The sequence below is a fragment of the Hyperolius riggenbachi genome, chromosome 3 (assembly GCF_040937935.1).
Source record: "Hyperolius riggenbachi isolate aHypRig1 chromosome 3, aHypRig1.pri, whole genome shotgun sequence".
In the NCBI taxonomy this organism is placed as follows: Eukaryota; Metazoa; Chordata; class Amphibia; order Anura; family Hyperoliidae; genus Hyperolius; species Hyperolius riggenbachi.
The window spans coordinates 45793195-45820910 of record NC_090648.1 but is presented as its reverse complement, the minus strand read 5'-3'; the positions used below and the strand labels follow the sequence as shown (position 1 = coordinate 45820910).

Genomic DNA, 27716 nt, shown 5'->3' with positions numbered 1-27716 from the left:
AGGTGATCGCAGCATAGGTAGCCAGGGATGGGTGTAGCCAGTAGTAGGTGCTTGCAGCATAGGTAGCCAGGGATAGGTGTAGCCAGTAGTAGGTACTCGCAGCATAGGTAACCAGTGACAGGTGTAGCCAGTAGTAGGTGCTCGCAGCATAGGTAGGCAGGGATAGGTGTAGCCAGTAGTAGGTGCTCGCAGCATAGGTAGGCAGGGATAGGTGTAGCCAGTAGTAGGTACTCGCAGCATAGGTAACCAGTGACAGGTGTAGCCAGTAGTAGGTGCTCGCAGCAAAGGTAGCCAGTGATAGGTGTAGCCAGTAGTAGGTGCTCGCAGCATAGGTATCCAGGGATAGGTGTAGCCAGTAGTAGGTACTCGCAGCATAGGTATCCAGGGATAGGTGTAGTCAGTAGTAGGTGCTCGCAGCATAGGTATCCAGGGATAGGTGTAGCCAGTAGTAGGTGCTCGCAGCAAAGGTAGCCAGTGATAGGTGTAGCCAGTAGTAGGTGCTCGCAGCATAGGTAGCTAGGGATAGGTGTAGCCAGTAGTAGGTGCTCACAGCATAGGTAGGCAGGGACAGGTGTAGCCAGTAGTAGGTGCTCACAGCATAGGTAGGCAGGGACAGGTGTAGCCAGTAGTAGGTGCTCGCAGCATAGATAGCCAGGGATAGGTGTAGCCAGTAGTAGGTGCTCGCAGCAAAGGTAGCCAGTGATAGGTGTAGCCAGTAGTAGGTACTCGCAGCATAGGTATCCAGGGATAGGTGTAGTCAGTAGTAGGTGCTCGCAGCATAGGTAGGCAGGGACAGGTGTAGCCAGTAGTAGGTACTCGCAGCATAGGTAACCAGTGACAGGTGTAGCCAGTAGTAGGTGCTCGCAGCAAAGGTAGCCAGTGATAGGTGTAGCCAGTAGTAGGTACTCGCAGCATAGGTATCCAGGGATAGGTGTAGCCAGTAGTAGGTGCTCGCAGCATAGGTAGCCAGGGATAGGTGTAGCCAGTAGTAGGTGCTCGCAGCATAGGTAGCCAGGGATAGGTGTAGCCAGTAGTAGGTGCTCGCAGCAAAGGTAGCCAGGGATAGGTGTAGCCAGTAGTAGGTGCTCGCAGCATAGGTAGTCAGGGACAGGTGTAGCCAGTAGTAAGTGCTCGCAGGATAGGTATCCAGGGACAGGTGTAGCCAGTAGTAGGTGCTCGCAGCATAGGTAGCCAGGGATAGGTGTAGCCAGTAGTAGGTGCTCGCAGCATAGGTAGCCAGGGATAGGTGTAGCCAGGGATAGGTGTAGCCAGTAGTAGGTGCAGCCAGTAGTAGGTGCAGCCAGTAGTAGGTGCTCGCAGTATAGGTAGGCAGGGACAGGTGTAGCCAGTAGTAGGTGCTCGCAGCAAAGGTAGCCAGGGATAGGTGTAGCCAGTAGTAGGTGCAGCCAGTAGTAGGTGCTCACAGCAAAGGTAGCCAGGGACAGGTGTAGCCAGTAGTAGGTGCTCGCAGCATAGGTAGGCAGGAACAGGTGTAGCCAGTAGTAGGTGCTCGCAGCATAGGTAGCCAGTGATAGGTGTAGCCAGTAGTAGGTGCAGCCAGTAGTAGGTGCTCGCAGTATAGGTAGGCAGGGACAGGTGTAGCCAGTAGTAGGTGCTCGCAGCAAAGGTAGCCAGGGATAGGTGTAGCCAGTAGTAGGTGCAGCCAGTAGTAGGTGCTCACAGCAAAGGTAGCCAGGGATGGGTGTAGCCAGTAGTAGGTGCTCGCAGCAAAGGTAGCCAGGGATAGGTGTAGCCAGTAGTAGGTGATCGCAGCATAGGTAGCCAGAGATAGGTGTAGCCAGAATTAGGTGTCTGCATCACAGAGAGCCGGGGGGAGGGAGAGGGGAAGCAGCAGCAGGGATAAATACTCACTTGCCGGCAGCAAGGTCTTTCACTGATGTACGGGCGTCATTCTACTTCCTGTTCTTGCATCATCTTGTAATAGCACCCAGGGGGCGCTGTTTCAGGGAAATGTGATGCAAGAACAGGAAGTACAATGAAGCTAGTACATCGTTCAGGACGGAGCTGGCTGCCTGCAAGTGAGTATTTGTATCCCCGTAGCTGTTTGTGCGCTTGCCGCTGCATGTCACCCCACTCCCTCTCCCCCCGGTCGCCCCGCCCCCTAAAACTGGTAAACCGAGATTGTGCACAATCAAACCGTGGTATATCGTAAAACCGGTATACCGCAGCAACCCTAGATGTCATTTGCCCACAAGGCTGTGCATCAGTAGGCCAAATTTTAATTAAGCTTACAGAGTGGGAGGGGTTTCACCTTTTTAAAGAGAGTCTGAAGCGAGAATAAATCTCGCTTCAGACCTCATAGGTAGCAGGGGCATGTGTGCCCCTGCTAAACCGCCGCTATCCCGCGGCTTAACGGGGGTCCCTGATCCCCCAAATCCCCTCCGTGCACTTCCGCATTGGGGCAGGGCTAACCGCCGCAGCCCTGCCTCCCGCGCATCTATCAGACGCGTACCTCCGCCTCTCCCCCGCCCCTCTCAGTCTTCCTTCACTAAGAGGGGCGGGGGAGATGCGGCGGTGCGCGTCTGATAGACGCGCTGAGAGGCAGGGCTGCAGCAAAATTTACGACCAAGTTGATCGTTGATTTTGCGGGGGGGGGGGGGGGTTGGGGGTGAAAGGACCCCCGTTTAGCCGCGGGATAGCGGCGTTTTAGCAGGGGCACACATGCCTCTGCTAACTATGAGCTCTGAAGCGAGATTTATTCTCGCTTCAGAGGAGTCTCTGTAAAGAGAATCTGTACTCTAATATTCTTACAATAAAAAGCATACCATTCTATTCCTTATTTTCTCCTGGGCCCCTCTGTGCTGTTTCTGCCTCTCCCTGCTGCAATCCTGGCTTGTAATGAACAGTTTTAGGCAGTGTTTACAAACAAATGACATGGCTGCTAACCAGAGTATCATAGGCTGTGAACAGCTATCTGGTGTGACTCATGCAGAGCTTGGAGGGGGTGTGTAAAGCTTCTGCCCGACAGACACGACAGAGGAAAGGAGATAAGATTTATTACAGAGACAGTGCAAGTAGGAAAGGCTACAGTAAGACAGACCACATTAGAACAGTAACAGGAACTTATAGGACAGAAGAAATAAGGCACAACATTTTGTTACAGAGTCTCTTTAAGCTGCATTTCCATTGGCTGCAGGACTTTTTCCTCTGACAACTGGGTTGTCCCTGACAAACCTGCCATCAGCTTCACACTGGGGGTGAGTTCATTTCCACGTTTCAGTTCCTCTTTAACCATTTAAGTACCAGCAGTCTCTGCCCTCTTAAAGTGGATCCGAGATAAACTTTTACTCATTGCATAATTGTGTTCCTTTCCTATTATTTATAGGGCATTCCTCAAGCCAAATACTTTTTTGTTTTAATACTCTAATTCTCTATAAACTACACAAGCCACGCCCACAGGTTTTCAGAGAGCCAAGGCACTTCCAGACAGTAGCAAGGGTTCATGGGAGCTTAGTCTGGGGAGGAGGAGGAGGTTATTAGCTAGAGATTTCAGAGGCAGAGGGGAGGAGGAGAGCAGAGTGAATTTGTCACAGGCAGAGAGCTGGAGTCAACTTTGCATGTGAGTAATGTTTACAAACAACATGGCTGCTGTCATTGTATCACAGGAAGAAATAATCATATTCTGTCGAAGCCGTTTGCAGCTAGATTTGCTGTGTAAAATATGTAAACTTTAGATAATATATTATATAGATATACACATACACGTACATATATACATATATATATATATATATATATATATATATATATATATATATATATATATATATATATATATATATATATATTAGTTATAGTTAGTTTTTCATCTCGGATCCGCTTTAGGGACCAGAGACCGCTGGAACCAGAAATGGTGAAATACTGACGAATCGCTGCACGTACAGCTTGCTGCGCCTGCACATGACTCTTGACGGCGGGGAAGGCGAAGAACAGGACGCGTTGCCGGGGGGGCTTTCAGTCGGCCGAAAACAAAACTAAGCCACGGCGGGGGACCGAAGGACACTCGAGGAGCCACGCCCTGTTTTGATGCTGATGTGGCTGCCAGGGCATTGATTTCAACTCGCGATCGCATCGTTATCTCCCCCGCTGCAGCTCACTCACCCTGCTGTCTCTATGACGGCAGAGCCCTGTCTTATCAATGTAAGCAACTCCCTTTGGCTTACAATGATACACGGTAAGGAGCAAATGAAAGCGGCTTCTGACCGGCGCACAGGACTCTGCCGTTATAGAGACGCCAGAGTGGACGGTGGGTATGTGCGGTGATTTGTTGATATTCCGCCATTTCTGGTACCAGCAGTCTCTGGTTCTTAAAGTGGATCCGAGATGAACTTTTACTCATTGCATAATTGTGTTCCTTTCCTATAGTTTATAGGGCATTCCTCAAGCCAATTACTTGTTTTTGTTTTAATACTCTAATTCCCTATAAACTAAACAAGCCACGCCCACAGGTTTTCAGAGAGCCAAGGCACTTTTAGACAGTAGCAAGGGCTCATGGGAGCTCAGTCTGGGCAGGAGAAGGGGGAGTTATTACTAGCCAGAGATTTCAGAGGGAGGAGGAGGGGGGATTAGGTTTTTTTTGCTCAAGATGCAGAGAAGCCTGCCTCTGTGTAATGTTTACAAACAACATTACTGCTGTCATTGTATCACAGGAAGAAATAATCATATTCTATTAAAGCTGTTTGCAGCTAGATTTGCCGTGTAAACTATCTAAACTTTACATAAGATATATAGACAAGTTACTTGTTATAGTCAGGTTTTCCACTCGGATCCGCTTTAAGGGGGCAGAGACTGCTGGTACTTAAGTGGTTAAAGAGGAACTGAGGAACTGTAAGGTGGTTATCAGAGAGGAAAACGTCCTGCAGCCAATGGAAATGCAGCTAAAGAGGCGAAAACTCTCCCACTCTGTAGGACTAGTTAAAATGTGGCCTACTAATGCACAGCCTTGTGGATAATGACTTCACAAGTTCGTTCTTGATTTGCGATTGCTGATATGATAGAGTATTTGAGGCAAAAAAAAGTTAGCTTTACTTACCTGCGGCTTTTTCCAGCCCCTAGAGGTCGGCGAGGGACACACTTGACCTCTAGGGGCTGGAAGAAGCACCAGGTAAGTAAAGCTAACTTTTTATATTTCTCGCCTCGGATATCCTTTAACCCCCCGAGCGTTACGCCGCTCAGGAGGCTTTGTAGCCTCAGAGTCCCCCAGGCGAAATCTATTAGATTTAATGCCTGCCGAATATGTTAGCTAGCACTAGGCAAGCTAGTATAGGAGGCAAAGAAGAAAGATGACTGTGTTTCAAACCTGTATTTTAGTGCAAATTTGCAATCATTTATTTCACCATAGCAGAAGAAAACGTTGTGTTATCTTTTGCTATGGTGGAATAAATGATTGCTAATTTGCACTAAAATCCAGGTTTGAGACCCAGTCATCTTCCTTCTTTGCTGTGTGTGTGGAATGGTTGACTTCCTGGTGCTAAAACTCAGCAGTGTGAGTAGTTGGACTTTTTTTTTTTTTTTTTCTCTTCTTCTTTTTTTTCCCTTGGAAAGCTAGTATAGGTGGCCAGCACCCCCCTGATCGCCCCTGATTCCCCCCCAATCCAGTCGCTTCCCTTCTGGTCCCCTTCCTACCCACCCTCGCAATTTGGACTGTGTGTATGACTGCAGAGATATCAAGCCTTTAATACCAATAGCATAATATAATATTGTAGACATCGGAGGATCAGACACAGCATTGGCATAGCAGCCTAGTGGGGTGCAGAGAAACAGTAGCAGCAGCAGCACAGCACTGACCTCGCAGCCTGGTGGGGTGCAGAGAAACAGCAGCAGCAGCACAGGATCAGACACAGCACTGACGTAGCGGCCTGGTGGAGTGCAGAGAAACAGTAGCAGCAGCACAGAATCGGACACAGCACTGACGTAGCGGCCTAGTGGAGAGCAGAGAAACAGTAGCAGCAGCACAGAATCAGACACAGCACTGACGTAGCGGCCTGGTGGAGTGCAGAGAAACAGCAGCAGCAGCACAGAATCAGACACCGCACTGACGTAGCGGCCTGGTGGAGTGCAGAGAAACAGCAGCAGCAGCACAGAATCGGACACAGCACTGACGTAGCAGCCTGGTGGAGAGCAGAGAAACAGCAGCAGCAGCACAGGATCAGACACAGCACTGACGTAGCAGCCTGGTGGAGAGCAGAGAAACAGCAGCAGCAGCACAGGATCAGACACAGCACTGACGTAGCAGCCTGGTGGAGAGCAGAGAAACAGCAGCAGCAGCACAGGATCAGACACAGCACTGACGTAGCAGCCTGGTGGAGAGCAGAGAAACAGTAGCAGCAGCACAGGATCAGACACAGCACTGACGTAGCAGCCTGGTGGAGAGCAGAGAAACAGCAGCAGCAGCACAGGATCAGACACAGCACTGACGTAGCAGCCTGGTGGAGAGCAGAGAAACAGTAGCAGCAGCACAGGATCAGACACAGCACTGACGTAGCAGCCTGGTGGAGAGCAGAGAAACAGTAGCAGCAGCACAGGATCAGACACAGCACTGACGTAGCAGCCTGGTGGAGAGCAGAGAAACAGTAGCAGCAGCACAGAATCAGACACAGCACTGACGTAGCGGCCTAGTGGAGAGCAGAGAAACAGCAGCAGCAGCACAGGATCAGACACAGCACTGACGTAGCAGCCTGGTGGAGAGCAGAGAAACAGCAGCAGCAGCACAGGATCAGACACAGCACTGACGTAGCAGCCTGGTGGAGAGCAGAGAAACAGCAGCAGCAGCACAGGATCAGACACAGCACTGACGTAGCGGCCTGGTGGAGTGCAGAGAAACAGCAGCAGCAGCACAGAATCAGACACAGCACTGACGTAGCAGCCTGGTGGAGTGCAGAGAAACAGCAGCAGCAGCACAGAATCAGACACAGCACTGACGTAGCAGCCTGGTGGAGAGCAGAAAAATAGCATAAAATAACAGTGTGAAAAGCAGTCTGTTTCATATTGAAAATCATCGCAATTGTCTTCTGCGTTTGCGATTCTCATTCAAGGAACTAGAATCGCTCCCTGAACGAGAAATGCAAACAGAATTGCAGCAAAATTGCTGTGATTTTGCACCGATTTTAAATGTGAAATGGCCCTAAGCAATCTGGATGAAAATGGGTATCTATATAAGGTGTGTCTTCAACTTTAGTAATAAAAAAAAAAGCCTCTAGCCTTGTGCACCAGTAGAAAACATGATTCCTCCCATGCTGCATGAGGCACTTTCACTACACCAGTTGTAGACAAATCCGCTGTGATTGGTTCAGTTGTTTTCTAGTTGCTTTTACTAGGCTGTTGGTTTCCGTTGAAACAGACAATCTCATAAGGGGTATGCTAGTTGTGACTTGTATGACTTTTGTCCAGTGTGCAGAACAGGCCTTTGCATTCTGGCCCACGACAATGGACATATGAGAACCTGTTTGAATTGAGACTATGCTTAACATGTGATCTATTTGCCTGTCCGCTTGCTGTGTTCCATTTTGGGAAACCGTGTCGGTGTAAAGCTAGCCGTACAGTGTACCTGAGGCTTACCTGAGAAGAAAGGTACTCAAGCTACAAAGAAGGACGTTTCTGGACCTCCCAGAGGTGCAAGATGTCGGCGCTACATAAAAACGAAATCGTACTGAATTTCTTGGCACACTTGACTTATCGGTTATTTATTGTTATTATTGTAGAGCACCAACATATTCTGTGTCGCTGTACAAAGTAAGAAACGAACATGGGGTACATAATACAGACAAATTGAATACACCAATATACAAAATACATAAGTGGTGACAAAATACAGAATTGATAATGACAGTGACAACAGCAACATGATGAATAAAATGTATAATGAATGCCACAACACAAAAGGGGAGGGAGCACTGCCCTTGTGAGCTTACAATCTAAAGGAATAGGGGGGGAAACAAGTGGTGAGATAGTATACAATAAACCTATAGAGGCAGTGGCCTCAATTCACGGAGCATTATCAAACGTTTATCAAACACTTTATCAAACGTTTGATAATTTACCTTATGGGTAAAATCTCACTAAGGTGTTATATATTTGTTGAACGTTTTATCGGTAACACATTCGATAAATATATAACACCTTAGTGAATTTAAAATGAGATTTTACCCATGAGGTAAATTATCAAACGTTTGATAAAGTGTTTGATAAACGTTTGATAATGCTCCGTGAATTGAGGCTAGTGTGTTTTAGGATGTCTAGTAGGAGTGCAGCATGGCTTTAGGACAAAGGGGGAGTGGCAAAGTGAGTTTTGAAGGAGCGTTTAAAGGTAACAAAGGTTGGAGAGAGACAGATGTGTTGTGGGAGGGCATTCCAGTGGATGGGTGAAGCACGTGAGAAATCTTGTATACGTGAATATAAGGAGATAATTCTAGAGGAGAATAACAGAAGATCATGTGCAGATCTGAGATTGCGGTTGGGATGGTATCTGGAAATTAGTGAGGATTACCTGGGGGGAGAGGTTGTGGAGAGCTTTGTAGGTTAGGGTGAAGAGTTTGAACTGGATCCTCTGGTTAATTGGCAGCCAGTGAAGAGTTTGACAGAGAGGAGCAGCAGAGGAAGAATGAGAAGAAAGATGAATGAGACGAGGAGCTGAGTAAAGTACAGACTGGAGCGGTGACGGGCTGTCAGTTGGTAGTCCACAAAGTAGTAGGTTATAATAGTCTAGACGAGGTATTATAAGAGCATGAATTAATATTTTAGTTGTGTCTTGAGTGAAAAAAGGTCGCTTGTAACATAGGTTTTTGAGTTGGTGATGACCGTAGCTGGTTAGGGAGTGAATGTGTGGAATAAAAGAGGAGAGAAGTCAAATATTACCCCTAAGCACCAAGCTTTGGGAACTGAAGTTATGGGAGTGTTATTAACATTTATTGTTATATCAGGCAGGGAGGTGGACAGAGACAGTGGAAAAATGATTAGTTCTGTTTTACTCCTATTAAGTTTTAAGAAGCGAGAGGACATGAAGGAGGATATAGCAGGCAAGTAGTCAGCAACACGTGAGGAGGGAGTTAACCTCTTGACGACCAGCTAACGCCGATTGGCGTAAACTGGTCGTCTGCGGGTTACCATGGAAACGGCCACTCGATCGAGCGGCCTTTCCATGTCAGTTCACGGAGGGTGTCTCCGTGAACAGCCGGAGAGCCGCCGATCGCGACTCGCCGGCAAAATGTAAACAGGTGGGGAAGAAATCCCCGCTGTTTACATCATACGGCGCTGCTGCGCAGCAGCGCCGTAAGGCAGATCGGCGATCCCCGGCCTCTGATTGGCCGGGGATCGCCGGCATATGATAGGAAGCCTATCCTTCAATGTGCAGGACGGAAATCCGTCCTGCGCAGCTCACAGGGGGAGGGAGAGGGAGGAAGCGGGCGAGACGGCGGAGAACGCTGCGGAGGGGGGCTTTGAAGAGCCCCCCCGCGAAGCAAATGCAGCCGGCGGCGATCAGACCCCCCCCCAGCAGGACATCCCCCTAGTGGGGAAAAAAGGGGGGTAGTCTGATCGCCCTGCTGCACACCTGATCGGTGCTGCGGGCTGTAGAGCCCACGCAGCACCGATCACTGAAAAATCTCCTGGTCGGCAAGTGGTTAAAGGAGTCCTCAGGGCATATAACGAAAATAAGTGCTACTTACCCGGGGCTTTGTCCAGCCCCAAACTTCCAGCAGTACGCTTCGAACCACGTGGCGGTGACTGACAGCGCCGCAGGCGCAGTACAGGCCGACCTCATCGCCGGGGACTGGGAGTCGGCGGTGGCTGACGGCGGAACTGCAGCGAGGGACATGCTGGGAGCTTGGGGCTGGACGAAGACCCGGGTAAGTAGCACTTATTTTCGTTCTATCCCCTGATGACTCCTTTAAGGTCTGGTGCCGAGAAGTACTGTTGTTTATCGTCTGCATATAAGTGGTATTGAAACCCAAACGAGTTGATTAATTTGCTAAGGCCATGCATGTAGATGGAAAAGAGGAGAGGGCCGAGGACAGAGCCTTGAGGCACCCCCACAGACAAAGGATGATGAAAAGCGATCTGATCTGAGTAGGAGACTGAAGGACCTTTCAGATAGATAGGAAGATAACCAGGAGAGAGCGAGGCCCTTTATTGCTTCATGTGAAAGTATCTGTAAGAGTAAGGTGTGGTCAACAGTGTCAAATGCTGATGACAGATCAAGAAGGATGAGTATGGAATAATGGCCTTTGGATATAGCTGTGAGAAGATCATTGGCCACTAGTAAGAGCTGTTTCTGTGGCATGGTTAGAGCGAAAGCCAGACTGGAACTGATCAAGCAGGGAGTTAGCAGATAAATGTACCGTATTTATATTACCTGAGTACCATGGCTATTAAAAAAAGTATCTTCCAGTAAACTCTGCGGAGATTGCCTGACTACTGTGAGTGTCTTTCTGGATGTACTGACCTCCTGTGCCCCCCTCCCCCAGCGCACCTCCTGTTTATCTCCTCTGTTAAATCCACGCTTTTTTTCCCCTTCTTCTCCTAGATATGCCAGCCTGTATTTCTGTTGTGCGGTTGAAGATCAGGATAATGAGCTTCTGACCCTGGAGCTAATCCACCGATACGTGGAACTTCTGGACAAATATTTTGGCAGCGTAAGTGTTATCTGTGAAATGCACAGACCTGAAGGGCAAGCGTGGGGGGGGGGGGGGCGTAGTACGTGGGAGTACAGAGGACGACTTAAGCAGACCATGCGCAAATGTGAATCACAACCTGAAACCCCCACGCCATAGAGGATCTAAAAGACCTGACATGCCTGTTTCATTTAAAGAACCACTCCAGCAGAAAAAAAAAAAAGTATGCACTTAAAATCTGACAGAACCGACAGGTTCTAGACTAGTCAATCCCCACATGGGGGATGCTTAGGGTTTTCATTGTTTTCAAAAGTATTTTCTGAACAGCAGTTTAACTACCAAAATAATAAGGTGCCGGCCAGCCTCCCTACTCACTTGCACACTATTTTGTCAGACTGAGCAACTGTCGTTCACAAAAAGCTTTTGAAAACAATGAAAAACATGAAAACCCCCCATTAGCAAATGGACTAGTCCAAAACCTGTGGTTCTGTCAGATTTTAACTGCTTACTTTTTTTTTTTTTTTTTTTTGCTAGTATGGACTTTTTTAAAGGAATGATCCGCGGGGAAATAAAAAAAAAAAAAAGTTCCACTTACCTGGGGCTTCCTCCAGCTGTCCTGTGCCCCCGCCGCAGCTCTGGTGGCTCCCGGTGTCCTCTTCGCCGGCAGAGCCGACCTCTCCAGGACGGCTTCCAGGTCGGCCTCTTCTGCGTTCCACCACGGGGGTCACGTGGTCCAGCCGACGTCATCTTATTTCTCCGCGGATCATTCCTTTAAGTATCAGAGTATTGTACAGTGTTAGCCATAAGTAAAACAAGGAGTTTCTTAAAAGAAAAGTTCTATCGTCCTGATTCAAAACTTCTTACATTTAAGGTATTACTTGTACCTCAAGGTTCATTTCAACGTTACAGTATAGGGCAGTGATCTGCAAACTTGGCTCTCCAGCTGTTAAGGAACTACAAGTCCCACAATGCATTTGCCTTTATGAGTCATGACTGTGGCTGTCAGACTCCTGCAATGCATTGTGGGACCTGTAGTTCCTTGAGGGCTCGTTTCCACCATAGCGAATCCGCATGCGGCGACGAGATGCGGATTCGCTTGTTACACTGAAGTGGCCGGGGCTGTTTCCACATATGCGGCGTGCGGGAGCGATTTGGCGGCGGGCCAAATCTGCACGACGGGACCCACAGAATTCGCCTGCGTCGGGAATCCGTGCGAATCGCCGCTAATGTATTTAATAGTAAAAACGCATGCGTTTGTTACATGCGTTTTTACCCGCGATTTCGCACCCTTTTCAATGTTATTTTGCCCTGGCAGTGTCATGGTTAATTTCGCATGGCACCCTGCCATGCGAAATCGCGGGTAAAAACACATGCGGAAACGCATCCGCATGCGTTTTTACAAGCGTCGGAATGCCGGCGAAATCGCGTCGCAACAGTGGAAACGGGCCCTAACAGCTGGAGAGACAAGATTGCAGATAATTAGTATAGGGCACTGATGCTGGAGGGAGGTGATTGTTATGTAAAAATACTTGCTATACATTTTAACTGCAGCCTCTTGTCTTTACACTGTTACAAAGTAGTGACAAAGTAGTGGGGACTCTATTGCCTTTGGTCCCTCATGTCACTACTCCTCAGACTCTGTCCAGAGAATGGCGAAGAAATGTTCTGATTGTGTAGCTGTTGTGGGCATTGGGACCTGTTCAGGCTGAAAGCAGCATGCCAGTGGACACGCAATCATGTGGGAAGTAAGCATGGACCCGTTCACACGTGTCCATCTCCAGGTTTGTAGTTTGCACAAGAGTGCCAACGTACGTGGGATGGGTCACTATAGAAGGGCACGCAAGTGCTGTGGGACTGTTATGGTGTTACAGTGTGCGTATTATACAGATATGCGGCCACATTGGCAGAGCATCAACTGACCCTTACCCTTGTGTGCTGCTCACAATGATCTCATTGCAGCCATGCTGCTTGGTACATGAGCTGAAAACACTTTATTGCTGATTTCCTTTCCCGAGGCTTCCTCCAGCCCCTAGAAGCCTCTGTGTCCCTCGCCACAGGTTGCCACAGCTCTTCTGGGGTGCCCTCTGGTGGCGAGTGCGCACACGTGCCGCTCGTGGTCGCTCTCCCATTGACAGGAGTGGTCTGCAAAGGCACAGAAACACCGCAGTGGCACTGTACCTGCACAGAACGATCCCTGCCCGGTCGGTGGCTGTTACGGAGGGGATCTCAGAAGAGTACCTGACAGGGGACCTGCGGCAAGTTTTTCAGCTGATGTATCAAGCAGTGTGGCTGCAATGACTTCAGGTCCCCAGGTAAGTAAAAGTAATTTTTTGTGTCGTTAACATCCTGAGTTTACGTATTAGCTGTGTCTGTAGAGGACTGATGAATTTCCGTGCTGAAACCGTTGAGAGATCAAATTGCCCTTGTGATCGCTTGTAGACGAGGGGGGTTAGACAGGCTCTTCTCTTTAAAAACACACAGGATGCATTCCTCTCTGTTCTCCTTCTGTCCTGTGCAAGAGTTCAGGTCTGTCTAACTCCCCCTCATCTGTGACTAATCACAAGTGTAATTTGATCTCAGCTGGCTGCCTTGGCAGAGCAGCTAATTTGTAAACACAGGATGTTAACTCTTTGTCTGCTTCCATGAAAGCAGGACGTAGACACACTGCAGATTTGGTGCAGGCTTTGTATCGGCTGTAACAAATAAATCTTTTTCTGTAAAGTTTATTATGCTGTTGTGTGTCTTTTTTTAAAGGGGAACTGAAGTAAGAGGTATACGGAGGCTGCCATATTTATTTCCTTTTAATCAATACCGGTTGCCTGGCAGCCCTGCTGATCCTCTGCCTCTAATACTATTAGCCATCGCCCCTAAGCAGAGTACATTTGAAATCGGCGCCGGTAGACTTGGGCGCAGGATACAGCTGTTATACGGCTTGATCCTGCTTCTGCACAAGTCCGGGCCGATTTAATTACTATTCCCCCTCCAGGCCGCCATGGATAGTGGGGGAATGAAATAATTCGGCTTCCAGCGATTGCTGGGGGCCGAATTATTATGTTTTTAAACAACTTCGGCTCCGTCTTCTGACGGAGCCGACGTTACTCACTGAGCGCTGCAATAGGAGTGAGTCCTATTGTAGTCTATGGAGGCGCCTGCTGCGCCCAAATCTAGCAGCGCTGAAAAGCACTGCTCCGCCTGAACAAGCATGCAGCAGATCAGGTGTTTCAGACTTTAAAGTCCGATCTGACAAGACTAGCTGCATGCTTGTTTCTGGTGTTCTTCAGATACTTCTGCAGAGAAATAGACCAGCAGGGCTGCCAGGCAACTGGTATTGATTAAAAGGAAATAAATATGGCAGCCTCCGTATACCTCTTACTTCAGTTCCCCTTTAAAGCAGAGAGGAAGTTCTGAGTTGTGGTCCGCTGTAAGCGATCTATCACTTGCTATTGTGCTGCCTGTATGGCCCTTCCCTGCACTTCCTCTGGCCAATAGTTCTCTAATTGCTCTCCCGCCCCTGTTTTCACTGAAAATGTATTCTGGACATAATGGACAGTTTTCATGTCTCCGCACTGTATAATTAAAATGAGTCATATCTGAACATTACGCACGTATTTAGTTCGAGGACAAAAACAACATGCCGGATCTTGGAAAACGCAAGAATTTTTTTTTATTTTTGTTTTAGAATAGCTTCACCTTTCTGACCGAAGTGGCATTGTGCGGCGGCGAAATAATTGTCCCAACAGATGGTGTTCATTACCGGTCTGCGTCCGCCGCGCCGGCTTTTCAGCGAAATGACAGCTTTTCTTGAATTGATTTTTGAAAACCGAAGCTTTAGAAATAACCAGATGATTGGCAACAACCGATGATGGACAATCTTTTTGATTGTCCGGCTTTATCAAAAATAACAAAGTCAAATCAACTGCGCCCGGCCGATAACGTGCAGATTTAAGTCATTTGGCGTGAGTCATCCTCTAGCGTTCTACTTCACTGTGAAAACAATCAACAGCGTAACAGCAATTGGAAATAAAAATCGATCGAAACGGTGTCTGTATGGATGAGCGGTTTCGTTCATCAGCTGTTGGGGAGAGCTCATGTTACATTGGGCCACGTGAAACCACTGGTGGCGGGATAGAGATCCATTGAGATTTCTGCTAAGGGCTCTTTCACATTACATGCCGCTCGCAGGAGCCGATTTCCTGCAAGCGTTACGATCTGCGGGGTGGACATTGGGATGTTGCGGTGCGACGCTGATTAGAGGCGGTAGTTATAATTCACCCGACGGGACAACGCCTGCATCGGACAATTAAAAGCTCCCGGGTGCGTCGATCCGCAACGCACCAAAACGCAGCGTCGGACGTTAAAGGTAAAATGAAAGTCTACGGACTTTCATTTTACCTTGGTTAACGCAAAGTATTGACTTTGTGTCAAAACGCCAGAAATCAGCTCTGGTGTGAAAAAGCCCTAAAAATTGCGTTCGAATCAGACGTTGGGGGATGTACCCAGGGACCTTGATGGGAAAAAGGAAAAAAAAAAACACACGAAGAGCAGGAGCCCAATATAGTGTATTATTTTGAACAATGAGAACGATGGGAAAAGCAGTGAAAGGTACTCACAAACCAGGGTTCTCAGAACTAGGGATGATCAATGAGATATTTCCCAGTTTATGCAAATGTATGCATATTTTTATGCAAATACTGTATATGCAGTTTGAAAATAGACCAATCAACTTAAAACCAGGTTTAAATTGATTCGTCCATTTCGATGCTGCATAAAATTTGCATACATTTACATAAACTCTGAAATCTTTGCTTCTCGGTGATCATCCCTAGTCAGAAAGCAATCACTCTCGGCGCCTTTGGGGTTAACCATCCCGCACTCGGGTCTGTAGGGTACCCACCCCCCAATCGGTGGCTGCTATCTCCAAGAACTCTGACAAATAGTCTCTTCCCTCCAAGAGGGTAGGCAGATATTGGTACAGGGTGGTGAGAGGTTCCCAGTATATGAAGAATAAAATGATAATAAAAGAAAACCCCAAAGGTAAGATAGGGTAAGGTTAGCTCTACCCACATATGACAATCTAGACCTGTGTAAGCAGGAATCACACTTTATTGCTCAAAAGACAACGCGTTTCGTGGGCTACTATCCCACGTCCTCAGGTCAATTATGTGCCTAAAAAGGATAAAGAACAATGCTAAGAACTTGCATGTATGAGTTGTATTTTATGCTTCATACATTCGTGGGGCCTCTCACCACCACATAATCGTGGGGCCTCTCACCACCACATAATCGTGGTGCCTCTCGCCACCACATAATCGTGGTGCCTCTCGCCACCACATAATCGTGGGGCCTCTCGCCACCACATAATCGTGGGGCCTCTCGCCACCACATAATCGTGGGGCCTCTCGCCACCACATAATCGTGGGGCCTCTCGCCACCACATAATCGTGGGGCCTCTCGCCACCACATAATCGTGGGGCCTCTCGCCACCACATAATCGTGGGGCCTCTCGCCACCACATAATCGTGGTGCCTCCTCTCACCACCACATAATCGTGGTGCCTCTCGCCACCACATAATCGTGGGGCCTCTCGCCACCACATAATCGTGGTGCCTCTCGCCACCACGTAATCGTGGTGCCTCTCGCCACCACGTAATCGTGGTGCCTCTCGCCACCACGTAATCGTGGTGCCTCTCGCCACCACGTAATCGTGGTGCCTCTCGCCACCACGTAATCGTGGTGCCTCTCGCCACCACGTAATCGTGGTGCCTCTCGCCACCACGTAATCGTGGGGCCTCTCGCCACCACATAATCGTGGGGCCTCTCGCCACCACATAATCGTGGTGCCTCTCGCCACCACATAATCGTGGTGCCTCCTCTCACCACCACATAATCGTGGGGCCTCTCGCCACCACATAATCGTGGGGCCTCTCGCCACCACATAATCGTGGTGCCTCTCGCCACCACATAATCGTGGTGCCTCTCGCCACCACATAACCGTGGTGCCTCTCGCCACCACCACATAATCGTGGGGCCTCTCGCCACCACCACATAATCGTGGGGCCTCTCGCCACCACCACATAATCGTGGGGCCTCTCGCCACCACCACATAATCGTGGGGCCTCTCGCCACCACCACATAATCGTGGGGCCTCTCGCCACCACCACATAATCGTGGGGCCTCTCGCCACCACATAATCGTGGGACCTCTCGCCACCACATAATCGTGGGGCCTCTCGCCACCACATAATCGTGGGGCCTCTCGCCACCACATAATCGTGGTGCCTCCTCTCGCCACCACATAATCGTGGTGCCTCTCGCCACCACATAATCGTGGTGCCTCTCGCCACCACATAATCGTGGTGTCTCTCGCCACCACATAATCGTGGGGCCTTTCGCCACCACATAATCGTGGGGCCTTTCGCCACGTTAGAATCTGACATTCATGTTGATTATAGTCAATGTGATGCAGGTTTTATGCTGCTTAGAGAGGAACTTTGGCGAAAAGGGGGAAAAAATAAATCAATACGTTGAGAAGTAAGAAGTTAAAAAATATAAGACAGATCAAGAAATAATTGATATGTCCTATGTATTGTGATCATGTTGTTTGATCCACAATCAGCCTGCACATCATCATCTTTACTCCTGGCAGACATGGAAAAAAAACAGACGGCACCAACTGCCAATATCTATAACCACACCCACTAACAATGTGATAGGCTAAGGCCTCTTTCACATTGGGACGTTGCGAACGTGCCCCTAACGCGGCGCATATAGGTTATGAAATTGGACGTTATTTTGCACTGTGTTGTGTCTCTTGGTGTGCCATTTTCGTCGCATACTGATGGAACGAAAACGGCGTATGCGTTACATTTAAAAATAACATTACTGAGCATGTGCAACACATAACGCAGCAAACGTATCGCTAAACGCCCAGCATGGAGCACACGTTACACACAACGCAACGTGTGCACTGTGAATGTCGCACAGACTTTGTATTGCTGTACGTTAGTCTGCGTTATACATTTTTATAACATGCGACTTTAACGTCCCACTGTGAAAGAGGCCTAAAAGGTTGGGGTTTCTTTGTAGATGTATGCCCAGAGGGAGGTACTGCTTGCTTGGCAGTTGGAAACAGCTAATTCCCTCAATGCAGCAAGGCTTACAGACAGCAGACTGTCAGGACCTTGGTCATGACATCACACTGTGGGAGGAGTTTCACCACAATATCAGCTGTGCAGATGTCCCTCATGATCTATTTGAGAAGAGGTAAAGATTCCTCATGGGAAAAGGGGGCATCAGCTACTGATTGGAATGAAGTTCAATCCTTGGTTAGGACCACAGTGGAACCCCCCCCCCCCCCGCCCCCCCCTAAAGACCAGGCTAATTTTTGTGAAAATGGCCACTGCAGCTTTAAGGCCTTGCTGCAGGGCCGCAGGACACAGCACACAAGTGATTCCCCCTTCTTTTCCCCCCACCAACAGAGCTCTCTATTGGTGGGGTCTGATCCCCCCCCAAGTTGTTTATTTCTTTATTAAAAAAACAAACATTGAGGCAAAATAAACAAATTCTGCTGTTTTTTTTTTAATATTGATAATATTCCCCCCTCCCTCCCACCGCTGGCCAAACCATGTGATCAGCTGTCATAGGCTTCAGCCTATGACAGCCGATCACCGCCGACAATCAGGAGGGGACAGCCACACGCTGATCGCAGCGCTGTACAATGTGTAAAGACGGGGCGGTTTCGTCGTCTAACAGTCTCCCGAGCGGACTGAAGAGGGGGCGGAGCTCCGCCCCCCGAGCAGGAGATGCGCGCAACCTCCTGCAAAGCAGAGCCCCAGGACTTAATGCTAATTGGCGTTAGGTGGTCCTGGGGCTGCCGCCGCGGCCACGCCCATTGGCGTGGATCAGTCTTTAAGTAGTTAAAGCAGATCTGAACTCAGAACATCCTCTCTGCTCTAAAAGATACACAACAGCATAATAACTTTTAAAGAAAAACATTTCTTTGTTACAGCTGACACAAATCCTGCAATAAATCTGCAGTGTGTCTACTTCCTGCTTTTATGGAAGCAGACCTATTGTTAACATCCTGTGCTTTTCAAATGAGCTTATCTGCCGCGGCAGTCAGCTGACACAGAGAGATCAAATTACAACTTGTGATTTAGACACAGATGAGGGGGAATTAGACAGGCTAAACTCTCTAAATACATACAGGGTATATCTCTCGGTTTTGCTTCTGTCCTGTGCAAGAGGTTCAGGTCCACTTTTAGTGACAGTCAGCAGCTGAAGTCTATTGTGTTCCCCCTTCTCCCACTGCAGTTATTGTTCTGTTGTGTTATTGCTGTAGTTTGCCTCTTGCTTACCCCCCCCCCTCCTTTCCATCCATAAAACAGAATACGCTGCTCAGCTGGGTGCCAAATTACCTGCATGTACACTGCTTCCTCCATAACGATCTCTGTCAATCGTTTCCAGCGTCCATTCTTTAAGGTGCGCGAGTCTTTATATCGCGGCGGAGAACCCGCCTCCTTTCCTAGAGGTGCCTCAGCATGTGTCACAAGCGGCCACACAATAACATGCATCTGTTTAAACGTGTGAATTAACGATCCCGCTGACAGGACGGATCAACAAGCGTTCTTACGTGCGCTGTTTGTGACTAATCGCCTCTATTAGCCTGAGTAGGTCAAGCTATTAATCACACATTCATAAGAAACGCGACTTTTTCCTTTTCCCGCTGCTTTTTCTTACTCCTCTACAGTCTTCATCTCACAACAAAAAAAAGCCATCTTAAAAAAAACAAAACCGAGTGAGCGGAGCAGCGAGTAACACTTCCTGCGGAACAATGACGGATCTTCCAGGGTCTGTATTCTCCCCTCCGGGGTACAGTTCTGTACAGAGCTCTTGTTCTCTACGCGCTAATGACCTTTTCTGCTCAGCAAAAAATTGGATATTGGCAGTATAGACATATGGCGGTGGAGGGTCCGAACGATCATGCGCATTCGCTTTGAGTCATGTAAACTGGCTTGATCATTCATATTTCCGATGGTCCATTTTTCTCTGTGATGTCTGTTGCTGGGAAATGTTACAAAACATTAGTGTTATTTCTCGGAGATGAACGGCGACTTGAAGATCGGTTATGCGCTCCGTACCCAGGAGTCATTTCAGAGACAGTAGTTGATGAACATCGATCGATCTGGGAAAGGCTCAGGTGTTTTCAGCTCACTCCTGTTGTTGCCTCTCTTCCTGCTGGCAGTTTGTTGAGCTACATGCACACTCTAAGTTTTGGTTGCCTGAGATGACCGTTTTTGATCGTCTCGTGTAAACTGGCTTGATCATTCCCATTTCCGATTGTCCATTTTTTTCGGTGATGTCAGTCTGTTGCCGGAAAATGTTACAAAACATTAGTGTTATTCCCCAGAGATGAACAGCGAGTTGAAGATCGGTTATGCGTGCCATACCCAGGAGTCCTGTAGTTGCCTCTCTTCCCGCTGGCGGTTTGTTGAGCTACATGCACATTCTAAGTTTCGATTGCCTGAGATGATTGTCTCATGTGACAGATTATTCTTATCGCTGTACAGGCCTTTGGGGGCATGGTTGAGCTGGAGGTCACTGTGAAGGAAGTACAATGTCATCAGTCAAGGGATGTCCACCTTGGCCAGTAGATGGAGAGATGGCTAATGTCAGGTACACCTCCCACCTTCAGCACTTCTCTCCACTTTATCCATTTTCCCGATTCCAGCCTCAGTCCGGTAAATCTTCACCTTCTAACACCAATCTCCTCTTCATCTTGGTTTCCCCTTTCAGCGCCAATTTCGTCTCCCTCAGGACCATTTTACTTTTCCCCCGATTTCCCACCCCTAGATTTCTGTCCAGGTCATGGACGTCTGTTACTTTCTGTCTTGAGTAGCACTAATCTCTTTCCTCCTTCTGCAGCAATCTTCTGTTTATGGTCCTACTCCTCTTTGTGCATGCCTCCTGCAGTGACCGTTTCCCCTGTGGCCACCCTTCCTCTTCCAGCACGTTTCCCCTGTGGCCACCCTTCCTCTTTAAGCACGTTTCCCCTGTGGCCACCCTCCCTCCTGCAGTACCGGTTTCCCCGTGGCCACCCTCCCTCCTGCAGTACCAGTTTCCCCTGTGGCCACCCTCCCTCCTGCAGTACCAGTTTCCCCTGTGGCCACCCTTCCTCCTGCAGTACCACTTTCCCCTATGGCCACCCTCCCTCCTGCAGTACTGGTTTCCCCGTGGCCACCCTCCCTCCTGCAGTACCAGTTTCCCCTGTGGCCACCCTCCCTCCTGCAGTACCACTTCCCCTGTGGCCACCCTCCCTCCTGCAGTACCACTTTCCCCTGTGGCCACCCTCCTTCCTGCAGTACCACTTTCCCCAGTGGCCACCCTCCTTCCTGCAGTACCACTTTCCCCTGTGGCCACCCTCCCTCCTGCAGTACCACTTCCCCTATGGCCACCCTCCCTCCTGCAGTACTGGTTTCCCCGTGGCCACCCTCCCTCCTGCAGTACTACTTTCCCCAGTGGCCACCCTCCCTCCTGCAGTACCAGTTTCCCCTGTGGCCACCGTCCCTCCTGCAGTACCAGTTTCCCCTGTGGCCACCCTCCCTCCTGCAGTACCAGTTTCCCCTGTGGCCACCCTCCCTCCTGCAGTACCAGTTTCCCCTGTGGCCACCCTCCCTCCTGCAGTACCACTTTCCCCCTATGGCCACCCTCCCTCCTGCAGTACCACTTTCCCCCTATGGCCACCCTCCCTCCTGCAGTACCACTTTCCCCTGTGGCCACCCTCCTTCCTGCAGTACCACTTTCCCCAGTGGCCACCCTCCCTCCTGCAGTACCACTTTCCCCCTATGGCCACCCTCCCTCCTGCAGTACCGGTTTCCCCTGTGGCCACCCTCCCTCCTGCAGTACCACTTTCCCCAGTGGCCACCCTCCCTCCTGCAGTACCACTTTCCCCCTATGGCCACCCTCCCTCCTGCAGTACCGGTTTCCCCTGTGGCCACCCTCCCTCCTGCAGTACCACTTTCCCCTGTGGCCACCCTCCCTCCTGCAGTACCACTTTCCCCTGTGGCCACCCTCCCTCCTGCAGTACCAGTTTCCCCTGTGGCCACCCTCCCTCCTGCAGTACCGGTTTCCCCTGTGGCCAGCCTTCATCTTCCAGCACCAATGTCCTCTGTGGCCTCTATTTTCCATGTATATTCCTTTAAAAAAAACAACACATAATTTGCCAACTTCAAGGTTAGCAGTCAGAGCTGAGGAAGGGGAGGCATTGCTTTCTCTGTAAGGTCGGATGCCCTTTCAGAAAGCATAACGTGTTATGTAAAGATGCAATGCCTATAAATGTGAACAAACCCTTAATAACTGGACTTCTATAAGTAGCAGCATTTTCCTTCCTTCCATGGGCAGGATTGCTGCTCTGATTCACTGATGGATTCTAGCTAATTGCTCTAATTCACACCTTCAATGCACTTTTCTATATAGGAGACACATTAAAGGGAAAATCCGCATTTGCTGGAACCTGGCGGTATTTTCATGCTTACGATTTAAAGAACAAAATACTTTTTGTGCTTTATCTCATCAGGTTTCATAATCTAATTTGGCTTCTTAAAAGCAATTGAGCAGCAGGTTTTTGTTTTTTTTTACAATTAACCTCCCCATAAGGAAGGTTCTTTTGACAACCTCCTCCTAACCACCTTACACATCTCCCACACCCATGCGTGACTACAGGACTTTACTAGAGTTGCCCCCATCAACACCTTCAAACAAGCCCTCAAAACTCGCCTCTTCAAGAAGGCCTACCCCACCTCACTGCTGCCCTAACTCTCTCTGCCGAGAACCTCTCAATGCGGCCCTCCTCCCATTGTGTAACCACCCTCTCCCTCTAGATTGTAAGCCATTGGCAGGGCCCTCTCTCCTTGTGTATCATACGTGATTGTGCAATCTACCCACAGAAAACCGTGAACTTGTGTTATTGGGACTGCTGCTTAAAGTGAACCAACCACCAATTTTAGCACTTAAAGTGAATGGGAACCGGATTTTAAAAAATGAGATAGATACTTACCCAAGGAGAGGGGAGGCTCTGGGTCCTATAGAGCCTAGGTTCTCAACGTGTGGTACACGTACCCCAGGGGGTACTTCTGATGGTTCCAGGGGGTACTCGGCTTGATATTACTTAACCAAGAACAACAAATTTAGAGTTTTAGAAAATTATAAATCTTATTTAAACAACACCATATTAGTATTTTAGCTAATTAAAAGCAATAGTAAATGCTTGGAAATTGTTCAGAACCCAATATCATGTACTATGATTTCATATACATTTGTCAAGGGGTACTTGTGATAATGTTTACTATAGTAGGGGGTACTTGGTGAGTACAGGGTTTTAAAAAGGGTACATACCAATAAAATGTTGAGAAACACTGCTATAGAGCATACCGGCTCCTCTCCTGGTCCCCTCGTTCCAGTGCTGGCTCGCCCGGTAGCAGTCTTTGACTAAATTAATCAAATACTGCTTTACCCGGCTGTAGGAAGCTTCAGAAGTCTTCAGAGAGCCTGAGTACTCCTGAAGAAGGGCGGCCCTGTACTGCGCCTGCGCAGTATGGAGACACACCTCTTTGGAAGGACACTGCTCCCGAAGACTTCCAAATACCCTTTCGGCGGGGTACTGAAACGGAGGGGGGGGGGGAGCCAGCACACGAGAGAGGAGACGGAAGGCTCTACATGACCCAGAGCCTTCCCTCTCCTTAGGTAAGAATCTGCTTCATTTTTTTTTTTTTAAATGCGGTTCCCATTCACTTTAAGACATCTCAATAGCACATTTAATATGCATGCCAAAAATAAATTTACATCTTCCTTTTACATTTAAATGTTTAGCAGAGGCCTTTATTAACTTACTTCCTGGGCCTGCTCGAATCAGACATTTCAGGCAGATAAAGACTACTGTAAGTATTTTATTACACACGTTAGCAGAGAAAACAGAAAAGCTTTCAACAGCATAGGGGTAGGTAGATAGGACACTGTGCTTCAAAGAGTTTAGAGAAGTCACAGATGCTATCTTCACACCTTCCCCTGAATAATTCAGACCGCTAGAAGGGGAGGGGGGAACATGGCAGCTCCTATAGCTATTAGAAACCAGGAAACAAAAGGGGTGCTTGGTTCACTTTAAGTGTATGATCTGACATTGTGTATCTTATTGCATATTACCTGTATTGTGTGGTCGGTCACTCCTGATATTGTGGTCTGTAGTCTTATTTATCGTACATCTGAGTCATTTTATTTGCATTTGCAATTTGCATGTCAGTAGATGGAGCCGGTGGATGCGAATACAGAGCAATTGCAATTCAGTAAATGCTTTTATAAATAAAGAAAAACCTGATAACCCCCGTGAGGAGACGGACTAGTCTCAAACCTTTAAGCTCTGTCAGCTTTTTATTTCCTTCTGTAAGTGGCGGCGTCATACGAGAAAAGTCACTTCTAGTGCATGTTACACTGCAACAAATGTACTTTTTATACGTATGCACACATGTATTTTTAAATTGGATTTTTTTCATGGTCCTTTAACGTGGATCCGAGATAAACTTTTACTCATTGCTTAATTATGTTCCTCTCATATAGTTTACAGGGCGTTCCTCAAGCCAAATACTTTTTTTGTTCCCTCTCTAATTCCCTATAAACTAAACAAGCCACGCCCACAGCTTTTTCAGAGTGCCAAGGCAATGTAGCAAGGGCTTACGGGAGCTCAGTCTGGGGAGGAGGTTACTAGCCAGAGATTTCAGAGGCAGGGGGGAGGAGGAGAGGGGACTGAATTTACACACAGGCATGCTGGTAGCATCCCCAGCCCTCAGCCTGTGACAAACAGAACATGGCTGCCCTCATTGTATCACAGGAATAAATAATCATACATCGTTGAAGCTGTTTGCAGCTAGATATGATGTGTAAACTATCTAAACTTTAGATAAGGTATGTAGACCAGTTACTTGTTATAGTTACTGTAGTTTTTCATCTCGGATTCGCTTTTGGTTTTTTTTTGTTTTTTTTTATTAAGAACTGATGTGTGAGGACAGTTATGCGGTGACACTATGCATGCCGGAGGGTGCCGGGTGTGCATGGCTCGAGATATTCGACACTTCCATAGACGTGGCAGCAGGGTTTCTACACCACGTCCTTCACCTCGGCTGCCATCCGTCTCGTTTGTACTTTGTCTGCCTGACAACATCCTCTCGGTTATTTCAGTACCGCTGCGTTCTCCTGCTCGGCTCTCGGATGCTGTACTGTCTGCCTTTGTCTCGTTTCCCTTCATTATCTTGTTCTGTGTCACCATGCCCTGTATAATATTACTACATGCAGTTTCCAAGCTACTTGTCGCTCCATCACTTTGTCCCGCTCGCTGTTGCACAGACAGGCTAACCTAACGGAGGAAGAACAGCTCTACTCTCCACGGCAGCCAATTGGGTTGCAGATCGGGAGGATGAATGGGGGGAATTGGGCTACCGCAGGTTGCTACAAACAGTTCCTATTTCAGAGACATAAAAGTGAAACTAAACCTGGAGACAAATTCTAGCAGTGATCAGGATGAGGCCTCTATCACACCAACCACTGAAAAAACTGATGCGTTTTAAAGAACACCTGTAATGAAGAAAGTGCCCCTATGGGGTACTTGCCTCAGGAGGGGGGGCCCCTCCCCTCTGGATCCTATTGAGGCTTCCCCCGTTGTCTTCAGTCAACACACATGCGGTTTGCAGCTTCCTGCTAGTGAACTATAGACACTAGAAATGGTCGATCAAATGCTATTAATCCATTTACCTTCAATGGAGTTATCTGGTTTGAGATAAGTGCGTTGCTTTTTACCTCAAATGGTAGAACTCGTTGTGCTGTAAATTCTTGGAATGCTTTGATGTCGCTGTGCTATCAGAGGAGATAGAAACTGAAAGCAGAAATCCTCTATTATTGTCTCCCACTGCCCCCTAACGACAAGTGTCCATTAATACCAGGGCTGTGGAGTCAGTACAAAAATCTTCCGACTTCAACTCCGACTCCTCAGTTTATGAAACCTCCGACTCCGGGTACCCAAAATGGCTTTGACTCCGACTCCTTTGTCTAATACTTACCAGGGCTGTGGATTTCGTACAAAATCATCCGACTCCTCAGTTTATGAAATCTCCTACTCCGGGTACCCAAAATTTCTCCAACTCCGACTCCACAGCCCGATTAACCTTCTTGGCGGTAACCCCGAACGACATTCGGGGTAAGCCGCGCAAGAGGTTTTCTCAGGCCCTGCTGGGCCGATTTTGCTTCATTTTTTTTTTTCCTGCACGCAGCTAGGACTTTGCTAGCTGCATCAGCACACCGATCACCGCCGCCCCGCGCTCCATCGCCGCTATCCGCCGCGCCGCCCACCTCCGACCCCGTGAGCTGCCTGGCCAATCAGTGCCAGGCAGTGCTGAGGGGTGGATCGGGACTCCCAATGACGTCACGATGTCGCTGACGTCATCCCGCCCCATCGCCATGGCGATGGGGGAAGCCCTCCAGGAAATCCCATTATCATGGGCCCTGGGCTCGCTACATGATTTAAAAAAAAAAAAAAAAAAAAACTGCTGCGCTGCCTCCTGGCGGAATTTATTAGACCGCCAGGAGGGTTAATGCACATTACAGCAGTACTATTTAGTAGCAAACAGATGTAACAATAAATAAAAGTGCTAAAATAAATGGGCCTGGAGCACTTACAAGTAAATTGGCTGCTAAAGGGTTAATTCCAGCTTGCATGCAAATTGTATGTCTTGTATTGTAGTTTTAGATTTAATCAGTCTGATTCACTGACAAATCTGGGGGTTAACACAACTAAGCCGCTGCCTCTAGCCAATGCGCTCCACCATGCTCTCCATCTTCCCCACACTTCTGCCATCGCAGAGGAAGTTCTAGTTCAGAAAGCGGAAGTGTAGGGAAGGCAGAAAGCGGCATGGAGCACATCAGCGAGAGGCAGTGGCTTAAAGAGAGCCTGAGGTGGGCTGCAAACAAGTTTTTTTAAAAAGTAGGCTACCGCTCAGCCCCCCGGATCAGGATTAGGTAGCCTTAAAAACCGCCACTTCCATTGGCCGCAATGGCCCACTTTGAAACTTGTGACCTATAGGTCATGACGCTGCACGGAGAGACTGTGTGTTTCTCACAGCATGTAGAGAGGCGGGGGATCGGCAGGAGGCATGGCCAGGGGGAGAAAGCTGCCCCATGGCAGCTCTGGAAACCAGGGCTGTGGAGTCGGTACAAAAATCTTCCAACTCTGACTCCTCAGTTTATGAAACCAGGACTCCGACTCCGGGTACCCAAATTGGCTCAGACTCCGACTCCTTAGCCTAATACTTAACAGGGCTGTGGATTTTGTACAAAATCATACGACTCTGACTCCCGACTCCGGCTCTTTAGTTTATGAAATCAAAGACTCCAACTCCGACTCTGGGTGCCCAAAATTGCCTCGACTCTGACTCCACAGCCCTGCTGGAAACCCTGCAGGAATGCCCCTTTTTTGGGGTTGCGGGGGGGGGGGGGGGAGTGGGCTATAGCGCGGTGGTGGGGGGCAGGGAGAGGCGGTGTGGGCCCATCTGCCCACTTCGGGTTCTCTTTGTGTGACCCCCCCCCCCCTGCCAATTCTGCTTTTTCACTAAATTGATCTCCCTCATCCCTAGTGAAGAAATTTCTTAGCACTAGTGAGGAAACCTCTCTGACACAAGTGCTGTGTGTAGCTTTGCATATAAGCTATTCTTCTGCAAACCTATGAGAACTGCAGTAAGTTCAGTTATCTAACATGAGTAAAGTTAAGGTACTCCTACATATCATCAACTTAGCCACTGCCATCCGACCATCCAAATCAATCATTATTATAAATTCGGATGAAAATCGGTGCTGGTGCATGCCCAATCGACGATGTGACCAATTCTGGGCGGAGCTTGTCTATCGGACATGCTGCTAGATGTCGGTGCATCGTGGTTGCTCAGGTGTGGATGAGCAACAAAAACTCCCTACGCTATCCTCCCTAATGTCCAATGTAACACCCCTCCCCCTCCGGTGCCCAGTGCAGTATACATTAGCTGTTCATGTCCGCCGA

At 48.5% G+C, this 27716-nt stretch overlaps 1 protein-coding gene across 1 annotated transcript in view; it reads left to right on the top strand.

The window, feature by feature from the left end:
* The window catches only part of AP1S1 (adaptor related protein complex 1 subunit sigma 1), a 69219-nt gene that overhangs the window by 27410 nt on the left and 14093 nt on the right, over positions 1–27716 (top strand). Inside the window, exon 3 of the mRNA XM_068274080.1 lies at positions 10541–10649. Coding sequence (XP_068130181.1) covers positions 10541–10649 — 109 coding nt within the window. The remainder of the gene's footprint in view (positions 1–10540; positions 10650–27716) is intronic.